Genomic DNA, 14,118 nt, shown 5'->3' with positions numbered 1-14,118 from the left:
CAGATGATATATGATGTTTTGACTCCTCGTATGGAGAGAATAGTTATAAATTTGGGAGTTAAATTTTCTGCCTGCTCAGTTTGCTTTCTGCCCTATTCATAGGATGAAGAATCCCCACCTAAGGGCCAAACTCGCTGAGGTGTTGGAAGCAGTGATGCCCCACATGGATCAGACCCCAAATCCCTTGGTATCCAGTGTGTTCCACCGGAAACGTGTGTTCTGCAACTTTCCCTATGCATCCCACCTTGCAGAAGCTCTAATCAAGGTCTTTGTGGACATTGAGTTTACAGGTAAAGCAGTCTAGAACCAAGAAACTGATCGCTGATCAGTTTTTAAATGTCAGGAAAATAATCATAAGTCATTATTTATTGAATACCTACCGTGTGCTACCCTTGACACTAAGTGCTTTTTTCACATTGTTTCCTTAATATGTCACCATCTGGAAAGTTTTACTCTATTATCCCCATTTACCTATGAAGACATGGATGCTCAAAAAGATTAAATTATTTGTTTATGTCATACAATTAAGTGGTAGAATCAGGTCTCTCTCACCTTAAAAAAGAAAAACGCATACTGTTAACAACTTTACTATAATTTTTGATAGAATCATATTCAAATAAATTAGGCTGTCCAGTTAAAACCCCAGGTCTTTATTTTTCTCTGCCTCAAAATTACAGAATGGTGGATAATGAGACAGTGTGCTGATTGAGATATTCTTTTGTCTTATCCAGACAGTCTAACCCTTGTACAGTTTAATTGTTAGATTAAGAATAACAGCAGGCAACATTCCCTTTCTCTCATGCCCTTTTGAGCTGTAACCCTGAGATGCTATGTCTGAGTAAACAGTGCCCCCTCTCAACCAGTAAACAAGATATGCAAATCAGTTACTTAAGACCCCTTTTAAAGGGGATGTCCTACCAGCCAGTGATAAATACAATTAACATTAAAGAGACATTTAACACTTTACTGACTGTTTTTCCATATTTGAATTTTGACTTTGTTACTTGCTTACCTCTGAGACTTAGTTTCCTCATTTGTAAAAGGGGTTGAAGTGATGGTTGAGGCAGTGTATGTAAATCTTTATAACATATAAGAAGTTGCACAATAAATCATTGCAGTTATCTCATTATACAGCCACTATGACCCTTTGGTTGTAATATTAGAGGGCGTATTATAATTCCTGTTTTATTTTCTGAGGAAGTGGGAGTTGAGAAAGAGTAAGAGACTTGCATTAAGTGGAGCCAGAAGGAAAACCTAAGTCTCCTGACTCCAAATCCCATGCCCCTCCTTTATTATATGACCCAACCTGTAGAGCTCTGGTGGTACCTCTGGCATGTCAAAAGCAGTATAAGCCTCAGATTTTTAGCTCCTGGCCTGATTTTTCAGAGTAATCAAGAACCAGTTGGCCACACAGTTGGGATGTTATCCATGAAGAATGTGGGGATGACTTTTAGTAGCCCATCCTGCATGTGGCTGGCACTGCCACAATGGCCAGCTCAGAGGCCTCATTCAAAGTCTGATAAGTAATCTACGTTTGGATGTGGAAGCATTTGTTTCCCTTGGCTTTTATTTTGCAGCTCAGTCCTTGTCCTTTTCTGAGTACTATATCGTTTATATGTCCCCCTCTTGTTCTGTCGGTAAGGAGATAAGCAAACACTTGATTATGACTCTAGGCCTTCATAAACTCCCGCGGCAGGCCTTGCCGGTAGCCTTGACACATTCAGAATTTTTATAAAATGGCTACACATAAACATAAGCTCTTGCCTTTTCTCTGATAGCACCACCTTTGTTGATGTTTTGCTCTTGCCTTACTCCAGGAGACCCCCATCAGTTTGAGCAGAAGTTTAATTACCGCCGCCCCATGTATCCCATCCTCAGGTACATGTGGGGAACAGATACCTATCGAGAGAGCATTAAGGTGAGAATGTTTTTGGTGAAACCAAAATTGAGTTATCTGAGTTTTGCTCCACATAAGCCCCAATGGGTTGTGATTCATTACTAAAATGTTTTTTTTTTGGGCTGGGACTTACAGGATTTGGCTGACTATGCCTCTAAGAATTTAGAAGCCATGAATCCCCCACTTTTCCTCCGCTTTCTTAACCTGCTAATGAACGATGCCATCTTCCTTTTGGATGAAGCCATACAGGTAAAAAAAAAAAAAAAAAAAAAAACAGATTTAACTGCCCTTATACCATCATACATACTTTTTACCTCTTAGTCATAATAGAACAATCCTTATGCTAGCAGTCCCCTAGTACCAGTCTTGGACACCAAAAATTTGCGAGTAGTAATGTACCACCAACCTTGCCCTTGTAGAGTTTGATAGGTATTGTTCCATTAGAGACCAAGACCAAGGGCCTTATGAGCTAGGATGATATTCTGGCAGACAGTGGAAAAGAAAGTGTGAAAGGCCAAACTAAGGTACACTGGCAGAACTAATCAGTCTAGCACTACAGAAAGAAATCAGAGGATCTTCGTTCAGTTAGTGACTTTCAGCTTTCTTCCATCCCAAGACATCAGTAACAGTGACTGACCAAGGCAATGATTCTTAGCCCTCTTTCCTAAAAGATTCTGACTTTTATACCACTATTTGGAAAAAAATCTCTGGTTTGGGTTATTTTTTCACATAAAGACTCCCAAGTCATCAGTACTCTTCATCTGTCCACTGCCTCCCAAATCTTTAGCTATATCTGAAACATGAGTTTTACAAAGTATACACCTGGGGGTCTCTCAGTTCCTTCAGCTTAACCCTCCCTTGTGGAGCTGCTTATTGCTCCTATAAAAACTTCCCTTATCTGCGACAGGTGTAAGATAGGGCAGTGACCCAAAGGGAGACAAAGCAGGTAAATCATGAGGGTAGCCTGTTGGATAACCCACACACTCCTCGTATTGATTAGCAATCTCCCAGTAACTTGTATTTAATTTGTGAGCAAATGTTCCTGCTTTGTTCATAATCCCATACTTGAAGATTTTAGATCTGTTGCCTTAGAAAACAAGTCCTGTAATAAACAGACGTTTCTAAGGAACAGCTATGTGACAGAATGACACAGACAGCGTTTTCATGGGACTGTAAGTTTAACATGCTTGCTACAACAGCAAGAATGGTGAGAGGTAGAGGGTTTTAAATATTTATGGTTCTCCTTCCAGACATTTTGCATATTTGATAGAGCTTTGTTTTTTGATAAGCAGTTTTGGGGGGTGGGTTTTTTTTCATCTTTCATCTTTTTTTTCCCTGTAGCCTGTTGGCTTTTACCAATATTTCATATACTATTTATCCTCGTTTCTATTTCATAGACTATAATATTTCCAGGGGAATTACCCATAAGTCTACCCAGGCTGAAACAATTTTTCCCACAATTTCTTTTTTATCTTTTTTTCGTCTTTTTCTTTTTTTTTTTTTTTTTTAAGTCTGTGCCTTGCGGCATGCAGGATTCTTAGTTCCCCGACCAGGGATCGAACCCACGTCCCCTGCTTTGGGAGCGTGGAGTCTTAGCCACTGGACCACCAGGGAAGTCTCCCCACGATTTCTTTTTAAACTTCAGCCCTGTGCTGAGAAATAAAGCCTCATGTCTCTTAGGTAATCTGTGGTTTTCCCAGCTTAGTAGACTAGATTTTAAATAGGACCTCTTAAATATCATCTTCCCTTCAATACACTTTGTTCCCTGATACCTTCCACCTCTGGTTTCTGTAGTATTTGAGCAAGATAAAAATTCAACAAATTGAGAAGGACCGAGGTGAATGGGACAGTCTGACTCCAGACGCCCGCCGAGAGAAGGAGGCTGGCCTACAGATGTTTGGACAGCTGGCACGTTTCCATAACATCATGTCCAATGAAACAATTGGTACCCTTGCCTTTCTGACATCAGGTAAGGATACAACACACTGCTTTCCCAAAACATGCAGTGGTTAAGATCTGCTTCATTTGAGGGATCAGCCCACTGAGACTCTGGTGACAGTATCCTCCTCCACAGTCTGAGAGGAAGTGAATCACTAGAAAAGCTTCAAAAAGAATGATGTTGTCCATTGTTGACATGGGAATGAGGAAATGGTCATCCTCACACGGCTGCCAGAAAGCATAAGTTAGTGTCATTTTTCTTGAGGACACAACTTACCCATATCAGTATAGCTGGGGGTGTTTGTGTTACCTGAAAAAAATATTCTTGAGCTCTGGTTAAATGTGGTAGATCAAACAGAGATATTTATCTCTACTCCCTCTAGAGCTGCACTGTCCAGTTCAGTAGTCACTCGCCACATGTGGCTCTCAAGCATTTAAACTTTGGCTAGTCGGAATTGAGATGTGATATAAGTAGAAAATACACACTGCAAGACTTGGTATTTAAAAACAAAGTAAAACCTTTTATTAATAATTTTTATATTGATTATATATGAAATGACAACCAAGGATCACCAGACATTTGAGGAAATCCTCTAATGTGAAACACAGATAATAGATGAAAACTCTTTAAAACAGGGGTCCCCAACCCCCAGGCCGCGGACCAGTATCGGTCCACAGCCTGTTAGGAACAGGGCCGCACAGCAGGAGGTGAGCGGCGGGCGAGTGAGCGAAGCGTCATCTGCTGCTCCCCATTGCTCCCCATCACTCGCATTACCGCCTGAACCATCACCCCACCCCCACCCCCGGTCCGTGGAAAAATTGTCTTACACGAAACTGGTCCCTAGTGCCAAAAAGGTTGGGGACTGCTGCTTTAAAATATCTTTATAATCTCAGGTATGAGAGAAGATACAGCATACATAAAACAGAAACAAAGAGGCAACACAAGGGATTATGCGAAGAACAAGAAGGAGCTCTTGGATATTGAAAATATAACTTCAGAAATTTTGAAAAGTCAGCAGAAGGGTTAGAAGATAAATTCAAGGAACTCTTCCATGAAAGTAGAACAGAAAAAGAGATGGAAATTAGAAGAGGAAACAAGAAAATAAAGGATCAATCTAGGAAGTGTCAAAAGAGAAAAATGAAAGGACGTTATCAAAGAAATAATACCCCCCAAATTCCCCAAAACTAAGTCTAAATTAAAAGGAGCCACCAAGTACCCAGTGCAGGGAATTTTTAAACCCCCACACTAAGGTATATCATTGCGGCATTTCAGAAAATCAGGGTACCTAAAAGTTTCCAGAGAAAAATCAGGTCATGTACAATGGTTTAAACATCTTTGAATTTCACAGCACTGACGTTTGAAGCTGGAACACAGTCCTGATGGAAAATATCTTTTCAGCCTAGAATCTTATTGCCCACCAAACCACTTTACCCTGTTTGAGGGTAAAATGTAAGGACATCTTCAGACGTGAAGGTATCAGATTTACTTCCGGTGTACCCTTTTTTGAGAAGGTACAAAAGGATAAATATACTCCATCAAAATGAAGGAGGAAAGTGGAATCCTGTAAGAGAGATGCAAAGGAAGTTCCCAGGCTGATGATAGAGGTAGCTTGTATGACCACCACACCATAGGCCTATAAAACAAGGAGTCCAGATTGGAGTGAGGAATGGAAGCTTCCAGAAAGAACATCTCCAAAAACTATTTTTGAGAGTTTTACATTTCTGGTGGAGAGTTTAGAAAGATTTAATGATAGGTACTCTGAAAATAAGCGGGAAAAAAAAGTATTAAAAAGTATATATAGGGGCTTCCCTGGTGGCACAGTGGTTGAGAGTCCGCCTGCCGATGCAGGGGATGTGGGTTCGTGCCCCGGTCCGGGAAGATCCCACATGCCACGGAGCAGCTAAGCCCGTGAGCCATGGCCACTGAGCCTGCACGTCCAGAGCCTGTGCTCCGCAACGGGAGAGGCCACAACAGTGAGAGGCCCACGTACCGCAAAAAAAAAAAAAGTATAGGGGCTTCCCTGGTGGCATAGTGGTTGAGAGTCTGGCTGCCAATGCAGGGGACATGGGTTCGTGCCCCGGTCCGGGAAGATCCCACATGCTGTGGAGCAGCTAAGCCCGTGCACCGCAACTACTAAGCCGGCGCTGTAGAGCCCGCGAGCCACAACTACTGAGCTCACGTGCCACAACTACTGAAGCCCGCACACGTAGAGCCCATGCTCCGCAGCAAGAGAAGCCACTGCAATAAGAAGCCCGTGCATCACAACGAAGAGAAGCCCCTGCTTGCTGCAACTAGAGAAAGCCCGTGTGCAGCAACAAAGACCCATGCAGCCAAAAATAGTAATAAATTAAAAAAAAATTTTTAATTAAAATGTATATTATTTTAAAAATAAATAAAAATAAAAAGTATATATTACTTTATATATATAATCATTAGAATACCATGTGGCTCTGCTGTATATGATATTTATATAATCTTAATGACAAAGTCTAAATTATTTCACCAAAGATTTGTTTATATATTAGGGGAATTTGTATTTGGGGAAGAGGGACAGCAATGAGAGCTAAACTCTCATCAGTAGTAGAGTCAACAGATAATGACTAAAATTGAAAAATTAAGAGCCAGCAGTACTAAGTAAGCCTTATACTACTTGGCTTGTTGCACTTGGTATTTATTTATTTATTCATTCATTCATTCATGCCGTGACCTACAAATTTGTTGGAAGGAGTAATGTCTACAAGATATGTACACAGTGAAGTTCATCAGTTAGTGAAATGCTTATAATAAGAAAAAATTGAAAACAATAGTAATGTCCAGCAATAAAGATAAAGTAAATAAATAACTCATGGTGCAGTCACACATTAGAAAACTATGTGGCCATTAAAAAGGGTATGAGGGCTTCCCTGGTGGCACAGTGGTTGAGAGTCCGCCTGCTGATGCAGGGGACACGGGTTCGTGCCCCGGTCCAGGAGGATCCTACATGCCGTGGAGCGGCTGGGCCCGTGAGCCATGGGCGCTGAGCCTGCGCGTCCGGAGCCTGTGCTCCGCAACGGGAGAGGCCACAACAGTGAGAGGCCCGCGTACCGCAAAAAAAAAAAAAAAAAAAGGTATGAATCGTCACCATCCTATAGAACTTTATGTGATGGAAATGTTCTATAAATCTGAACTGTCCAATACTATAGATACTAGCCACATGTGGCCATTGAACACTTGAAATGTGGGTAGTGTATCTGAAAAACTGAATTTTTTACTTAATTTTAATTAAATAGTCACATGTGGCCAGTGGCTACCATGTTGAACAGCACAGGAACCTATATTTACTGAAATGGTAAGGTATTTACGATATCATTAATGAAAAAAGTAAGTTACAGAATATATACAACATGATAATCATTTTGTTTTATAAATGTATATGTATGTAAATAAGGACAGGAAAACTAGAAGGATATATTAGCAAAATGTTAACAGTGTTTACATCTGAGTAGTAGTTTTTATATTTTGTTTGTTTGCTGTTCCTTGTCTAATATTTTCTAATATTAGAAAATGCAATGAAAATGTATTTTAAAAAATAGCAGTCCCCAGAGGTCTCCAAGTAAAACTCTAAGACATTGTAAGTTGAAGATTGCTAATGGATTGAGTTTTCACAGACTTTGGCTTTTTTTCCAGAGATCAAATCCCTCTTTGTGCATCCTTTCCTGGCTGAGCGCATCATCTCCATGCTGAACTACTTCCTGCAGCACCTGGTTGGCCCCAAGATGGGGGCCTTAAAAGTCAAGGACTTCAGTGAATTTGACTTCAAACCCCAGCAGCTCGTTTCAGATATCTGCACCATCTACTTAAATCTTGGGTACCTGAGATTTAATTGGGCAGGCCAGAGGCCTTGCTCATGTTTTAACTGGGGGTTTTGACAATGGAATGACTAGCTGGTAATTATGTGGAAATAGAAAGGAAATGGTTTGTTTCTAGTTGGCTGATGAAGGAGTCTTCTATAGTTTTAAATAATGAGATTTTGTACGACCTGTGGGACGTTATTTGGAATTTCCAACATTCTGCCTTGATCTGTGCAAAGATAAACTTTACTGATCCATTGTTTGGAAAAGCAGTATATTTTTAAGGTCATGGGATACTTGATAAGACTTCCTTCCTAAAAATTAGAAGAAATCATTCTATATCAAAAGAACATTCATGGTATATAAGTGATGGGGAACTTTGTTCCTCAACCCATCCGTTTTTGCCCTCTTTGACCTATCCTCTGATGCTCAGTTTCTTTCTGATGCTGACCTTCTAGGGATGAGGAGAATTTCTGTGCCACTGTGCCCAAGGATGGACGTTCCTATTCCCCAACTCTCTTTGCACAGACAGTCCGAGTCCTGAAGAAAATAAATAAGCCTGGGAATATGATTGTGGCTTTCAGCAACTTAGCAGAGAGAATCAAGGTAAGGAGGAGGATAATTTGCTTATTAACATGTTCAATAAAAACTATGTCAATTCAGCCGTTCTGCTTTTTTACCCAATTTGAGGGGGGAAAAGAGTATTGGGTTGAGAAAATATAAATAGCTGATTCTTCCTGATTAGTCAATAGCTAAAACTACCATATTCTTTAATAGTACTACTCTTTTCAATATGAGGGTGAGAACAGAAAAATAATTTAAGAAGCTTCTACTGAAAAGAATTTACAGATTTTTAATAGGCTGTTTTTATGAAAACTTCTCTGTACAGTGTTACCAATAGACTTGAAAATCTACGATATTTATACAGAACTTTTTAGAATACAATTCAAGATTAGTAGCTTTTAGTCATTGATTTTTATTGATTTTTCTCTGTTCTCTCTATTTGTAGTTGGTAGTTGGCTTATATAGGAATGGCCATACATTTTAAAGATTAAAATACTGTATTGTACTCAGCTAATCCCTTTCGTTGGAGCAGCTTCATTTGCATTTATGAAGAAGGAAAAATTATGGCACGGAGTCTAATGGAAAACCTTCCTAATTGACAGCAGTCTTCCCTTCATTGAGTTACTTATTTATTGAATTGGGCTTCATCTTTGCCTAGAGCTTAGGCAGATGGATCGCTGAGGAACTAAAGTTCAAGCAGATGTTGAAGCCACTTTTAAATTCCCATACCTGTTTGTACCTAAAACCGGAAACTGCTTTTCATACACAGACTGCATGGGTAACTCTGTAATTATACAACTGATAACCCCCTCCAACCCCCACCCCTTACAGCCGGGTTGTTGTCAGAAGGATGGATGTTGAGCGTGGTGTGGTTTTTTTCCCTGTTAACATTTAGATCCATTTCTGGTCATGGTTGCTAGCAGCTGAGCCAAACTGAAGATTCAGAGTTGGGGCTGAATGTTAAATTTGCTCCTATAGTATCCATATTGGCTTGTTTAGAACATAAAGCTGAGAATTGTTACTGTCGCCATAAAGGGTTACTAACAATAACCCTTGAAGATTAAGGTATAGTCATTGAGCATTTTGAGTTCAGCTGCTTGTGTGATTTCCCCGTAACTGCCCGGTATTTGTGCTCAGTCTCTAGCAGACCTCCAGCAACAGGAAGAGGAGACCTATGCAGATGCCTGTGATGAGTTTCTGGATCCCATCATGAGCACACTGATGTCTGACCCTGTGGTGCTGCCGTCTTCCAGAGTCACTGTGGATAGATCCACCATTGCCAGACATTTGCTCAGGTAAGCCAGCCCCCGAAAGCAGCCTCAAGAGTACAGGTGTACATTTGTCTGCTATCATCTTTTTCTCCCAGTACAGTACTGTGCACCTAATAGGTACTCCACGTTGTTGATTTATTAACGTATTGTGTTGAGGAGGCATTTTGGTAGAAGTGTATCACTTGATTGTTAAGGATTTCAACATCCAAAACAAGACACCTGTTGAGAAATGCTGGAGCTAACTTTACCTCTTCCTTCCTCAAGGAAATAATTTCTATCAATTATAAAATATGTCAACCTTGGGCTTCCCTGGTGGCGTAGTGGTTGAGAGTCTGCCTGCCGATGCAGGGGACACGGGTTCGTGCCCCGGTCCGGGAAGATCCCACATGCCGCGAGGCGGCTGGGCCCGTGAGCCATGGCCGCTGAGCCTGCGCGTCCAGAGCCTGTGCTCCTCAACGGGAGAGGCCACGACTGTGAGAGGCCCGCGTACCGCAAAAAAAAAAAAAAAGAAAAAGTCAACCTGGAGTATAAGTTGACTTGAAATTGTTTTAATTTTACTTTAGTTGTAAAAATATAAAAGACAGATTGAAAAAAAAAATTCAGGTTTTACACTCATCGTATGGGTTTACCCACATTGTGCTGCATCTGTTGGACTCAGCCATGGTGACTGCAAGTTTTCCCCAGCCTGCCTACTCTAAGTGCAGCGTTAGAAAGAAATGGGTACTGAGAGACTCTGCCTATTTAAAATGAAGTTATATAAGTTGACCCAGATCTAGGGAAATAATGTTTTTTAAATATTGGAAAAAAGGATGTTCTACTTGATGGTATTTGGTATTAAGCACTCGCTATATGCATGATGCTGTGCTGGGTAGTATGTTTTTTCCAAAGTGTCAGTGAGAGTTTATATTTTTATCGTGGCTTGAGAATACAGAGAGAAGGTATATCATCTTACCTATGAGGAAGCCATAATCTGCATTTACTTGAAGAGCAATCAGCTAGCTAAATCGAGTGTCAGCCTACAAAGCTTTATCCCCTAACACCTTATACTGTTTCAAGAGTCTGTCACTAAAACTACAAACAGCTCTTTATGCCGACATGATTGTTATAGGGTCTCTGTCTTGGGGAAATGGAATCATATACCATCTGAAGAGCAATGTTGAGATAAAGTTTGTTAAGCGGAGAGACAAAGTAGCTAAAAAATCTGCAAAAAAAAAACCAACAAAAAAACCTCCCAAATCACTCTCTGTCATCCCATTCTTTCTAACCTCAAGTCAGCACTTGATTCAGAATCATAATACACTCTAGCTTCAGTCTCAAGGTGGGATGCCTAGGTATTCTCTTTTTGGCTGAAGATGTTAGAACTTACGGAAATAACCCCATTTCTCTTTTTCTCTTTGTCTCAGTGACCAAACAGATCCCTTTAACCGTAGTCCCCTCACCATGGACCAGATCCGGCCAAACACAGAACTAAAAGAAAAAATCCAACGGTGGCTTGCAGAGAGGAAACAACAACAAAAGGAGCAACTTGAATAAATACTGTGACCTAAACAAACCAAAAACCAACCCCAGAGTGTAGATAAACAGTTGTTTGTGGTTTCTCTCTTTCTGGTTCTGTTCCTTTCCTTTTTCTTGCTTTCTTTTTTTTTCTTCACCCTTTACTAAATTAGAGAACTGTTCTTTCTCAAATTATGATAATTAAAATTCCTAAGAACTTTACAGTGCTCCTGGCTTGCAGGAAATTATACTTATAGCATCACCACGTTTGGAAATCATCACTAATTTTTACCCTTTGTTATATCTCTTCCTGTTCTTTCTTCTTCCTTTTCTTACCTTAAATTACATTAACTTCAACTGCTAAAACCTCCTGCCACCCTACTATTTCTCTTCCAAGAACTGCTCAGACATCTTTGGTGAGCACTGCTTTTAAGTATATGATGTCACGTATTGACAGCTGATATCAGAAAGTCCTGTGTTATCAAGGTATTTACTAGACTTTATGACCCAGACTTCAGCCCTTTTCCTTGTTACAGCTCTGCAATGTTACAGAATAACATTTTGTATAAAAGCAGATACCTTGATGTTTGAGTAGATTTTTGAATAAGATGAAAGATGACATGAAAAAAGGAATCTTATGCAACTTCAGTTGGTAGCTCTTAGTTTTGTGTTACATTGTAACTCAGAGACACCTTGGAGGCCAAACACTCCCCCATGGAGTTGTCATTACCACAGAAAATTTAGCCCTATAATATTTTTAGGAGGATTGGTAGAACAAATTTGCAGTTTTGACACTTTATTCAGAAAATTCTGAGGTGAAAAAAGAAGGCTGTTGGGCCCTTTTCATCTGCTGGAAATCAAGGACTAGGCTTGAGTAGAAAAGTTAGGCAACAAATATTGTAACTATGAAAGATGTCATTTTAAGACACTAATATCAGCAGTATATCTCAGTGTATATATATATATATATATATATATATATATATATATATATATATATACACACACACCTACATACACACACCATGTACATTTTTATATTGGTCTAGTGTAAACAGAGTACCACTTTATATTGTCTCTTCCATGGTAAGATGTATGCAGTGTGTGGCCATGTTTACTAACACTTATTCTAGACAAAATTCTGAGACTGTAAAATGTATATAGTTAACGTTTGTTTGGGCTTATGACCTGACTTCTAAGAGCTGCTTCTAACTCAGCCTTAGGTCATCAATTAACAGAGCAGGAATTTGAGCACAACCTTGTCCACAAACCATTTTAAATACCCACTTAGGCCTATGTAGTTAGTAGATGGATGGGCCCCACTTTTACAGGTTGAGCTTGAGTTCCCTACTCAGTTGTGCAGCTTAACATGCTGAGTGAGGCACATTCCCCTATGGACTGTCTACATCACTGTCCCTCTAAGCCCAAAAATATAACTAACAAGAAAAGTGGTATGATCTAGAAACAGGGGTCATTGCTTCATTTAGAGGATATTATTGTTAACCACGACCTCTTTCAAATAAGATGGTAGTTTTATGGTAATCCAACACAAGTTGTTATAAGCAGTCCTTGATGTGTTTTTGATGGTATCAGCTGGAAACCCTCAAGTCAGAGGGCATCCCACACTAGATATAAAGTAGATGTTGCCTATTGCTGTGCTTATAAATGAAAAAGGCAGTCTAGGACTCTCGCAAATGCCAGAATGTAAGATAGTAATTCAGTATGCTCCCTGGGTCTTTAAGGCATGGGTTGACAGGATTTGTTTATTTTCTTAAAATGAGCTTCTTTTCATATTTATTATCCTCCTTTACTTCTCTGAGAATGAACTGTATAAAATAAGCTTCAATTTATTTGCATTTATCTTCCAAACCCAATGTAGAAGGATATTTTCATTTTTAAAAGAAGTGGGGAAAAGACCAGAGTTTTATAGGAGAAAATTGGAGGAAAAAACGGGCACAAAACCTCAGAAGGCAGCTGTTCCCAGCAGCTTTCTAGTTAACAACCTCTATGCTGCCTCTTGTATCTGTGTCTGTATTCTACTTCTGTATTAAGTCTTCAGATTGTAAGCCTTTTCTGGCAAGGTTTTTTGTTTTTGTTTTTTAAAAATCTCTTTTCCTGAAACTTTTTATGAATGGCTGTGGCACCATTAATGCTGCTGAATATCTATAAACTCATCACAAAGGCAAGTGCGTAGCTTAAGGCCACTATTGGTAAGGAAACCAAGTGTCCTCTGTGCCTTTTTCCTTTCCTTGAAGTAATTTAAGACATCCCAAAAATGCGACTAAAAAATTATGATCGTGGTACAACATGGTGCATATGTGCACTCAGAAGCTTAAAGAGGGCTTGTGTTTTCTGGAACTCAGCAAGCTCTAAATCTATCAGAGCAGACTTTCTGACATACCTAGTTTTATGTGTTGGCTTTGCTAGCGTTTGATAGGAAAGTGAAGACTCTAATCAGCTCTAGTATTGCTTACTAAGAAGGTAATACTAAACTTGGAAAATTAAGTAGGTTTTATCAAGCAATCTGGGTTTGTTTGTTTTTAATATAGTTTTTAATGGATATGTGAAAACTGAAAGAAATGTCAAAGGTTTTTTAATGGTGCAGGTGAAGGTGCCAGTTGCTATTTGGTATCACACTCTACAAAAGCTTCTTTACTTTATTTGATGCTGGTTACTAAGCAGCCATTGCACAGAGCATAAGTCTACTGGGTGCCTTTACAAGCCAGAGGCTGATGCTGCACTGTTGATGTCATGTGAGGAAATAATGCACATGTGCTAACTGCTTGGAAAAGAAAAAGAACCTAGAAACAAAATGAAGAACAAAACGACAAAAAGTTTGATTGAAATAAAACTTGATCAACGTAACTGTATTTTGGAACATTCCAGGAAGGTTACTTCTTGTCATACTTGCCTGGGGGTGTTTGTTCAAAGCTTGTATTTAATAAATGAACATCTGACTTAACCTTTGTTATCACTGCTTTATTACAGTATCAAAAGCTAGTGGCAGTTCCAGAAATCCCTCTGAAAACTTAGAGGGCTCTGAACTTTACTTTTTTTTTAAAGGTCGTATCAAATGTGTGGTCTGGCTGACCTAACCTGCCTTACCAGGCTTTTGGACCCTGG

General features: G+C 39.7%; 1 protein-coding gene across 2 annotated transcripts in view; it reads left to right on the top strand.

The window, feature by feature from the left end:
- Positions 1–13,957, top strand: part of UBE4A (ubiquitination factor E4A) — a 35,206-nt gene extending 21,249 nt beyond the window's left edge. Inside the window, exons 13-20 of one of the 2 annotated variants that reach the window (XM_029208224.1) lie at positions 103–290; positions 1,818–1,918; positions 2,033–2,146; positions 3,692–3,866; positions 7,503–7,683; positions 8,125–8,272; positions 9,368–9,525; positions 10,905–13,957. In XM_029208224.1, coding sequence (XP_029064057.1) covers positions 103–290; positions 1,818–1,918; positions 2,033–2,146; positions 3,692–3,866; positions 7,503–7,683; positions 8,125–8,272; positions 9,368–9,525; positions 10,905–11,034 — 1,195 coding nt within the window. In that variant the 3' untranslated portion in view covers positions 11,035–13,957. The remainder of the gene's footprint in view (positions 1–102; positions 291–1,817; positions 1,919–2,032; positions 2,147–3,691; positions 3,867–7,502; positions 7,684–8,124; positions 8,273–9,367; positions 9,526–10,904) is intronic. The other variant, XM_029208223.1, reaches the window with a different exon arrangement.
- Positions 13,958–14,118: the final 161 nt, after the last annotated feature.

This window comes from Monodon monoceros, unplaced genomic scaffold (genome assembly GCF_005190385.1).
Source record: "Monodon monoceros isolate NGI ecotype Baffin Bay Population unplaced genomic scaffold, NGI_Narwhal_1 Super_Scaffold_7, whole genome shotgun sequence".
Taxonomy (NCBI): Eukaryota; Metazoa; Chordata; class Mammalia; order Artiodactyla; family Monodontidae; genus Monodon; species Monodon monoceros.
Note: the sequence above shows the minus strand (reverse complement) of the source record. Positions and strands in the feature narration are given on the sequence as shown.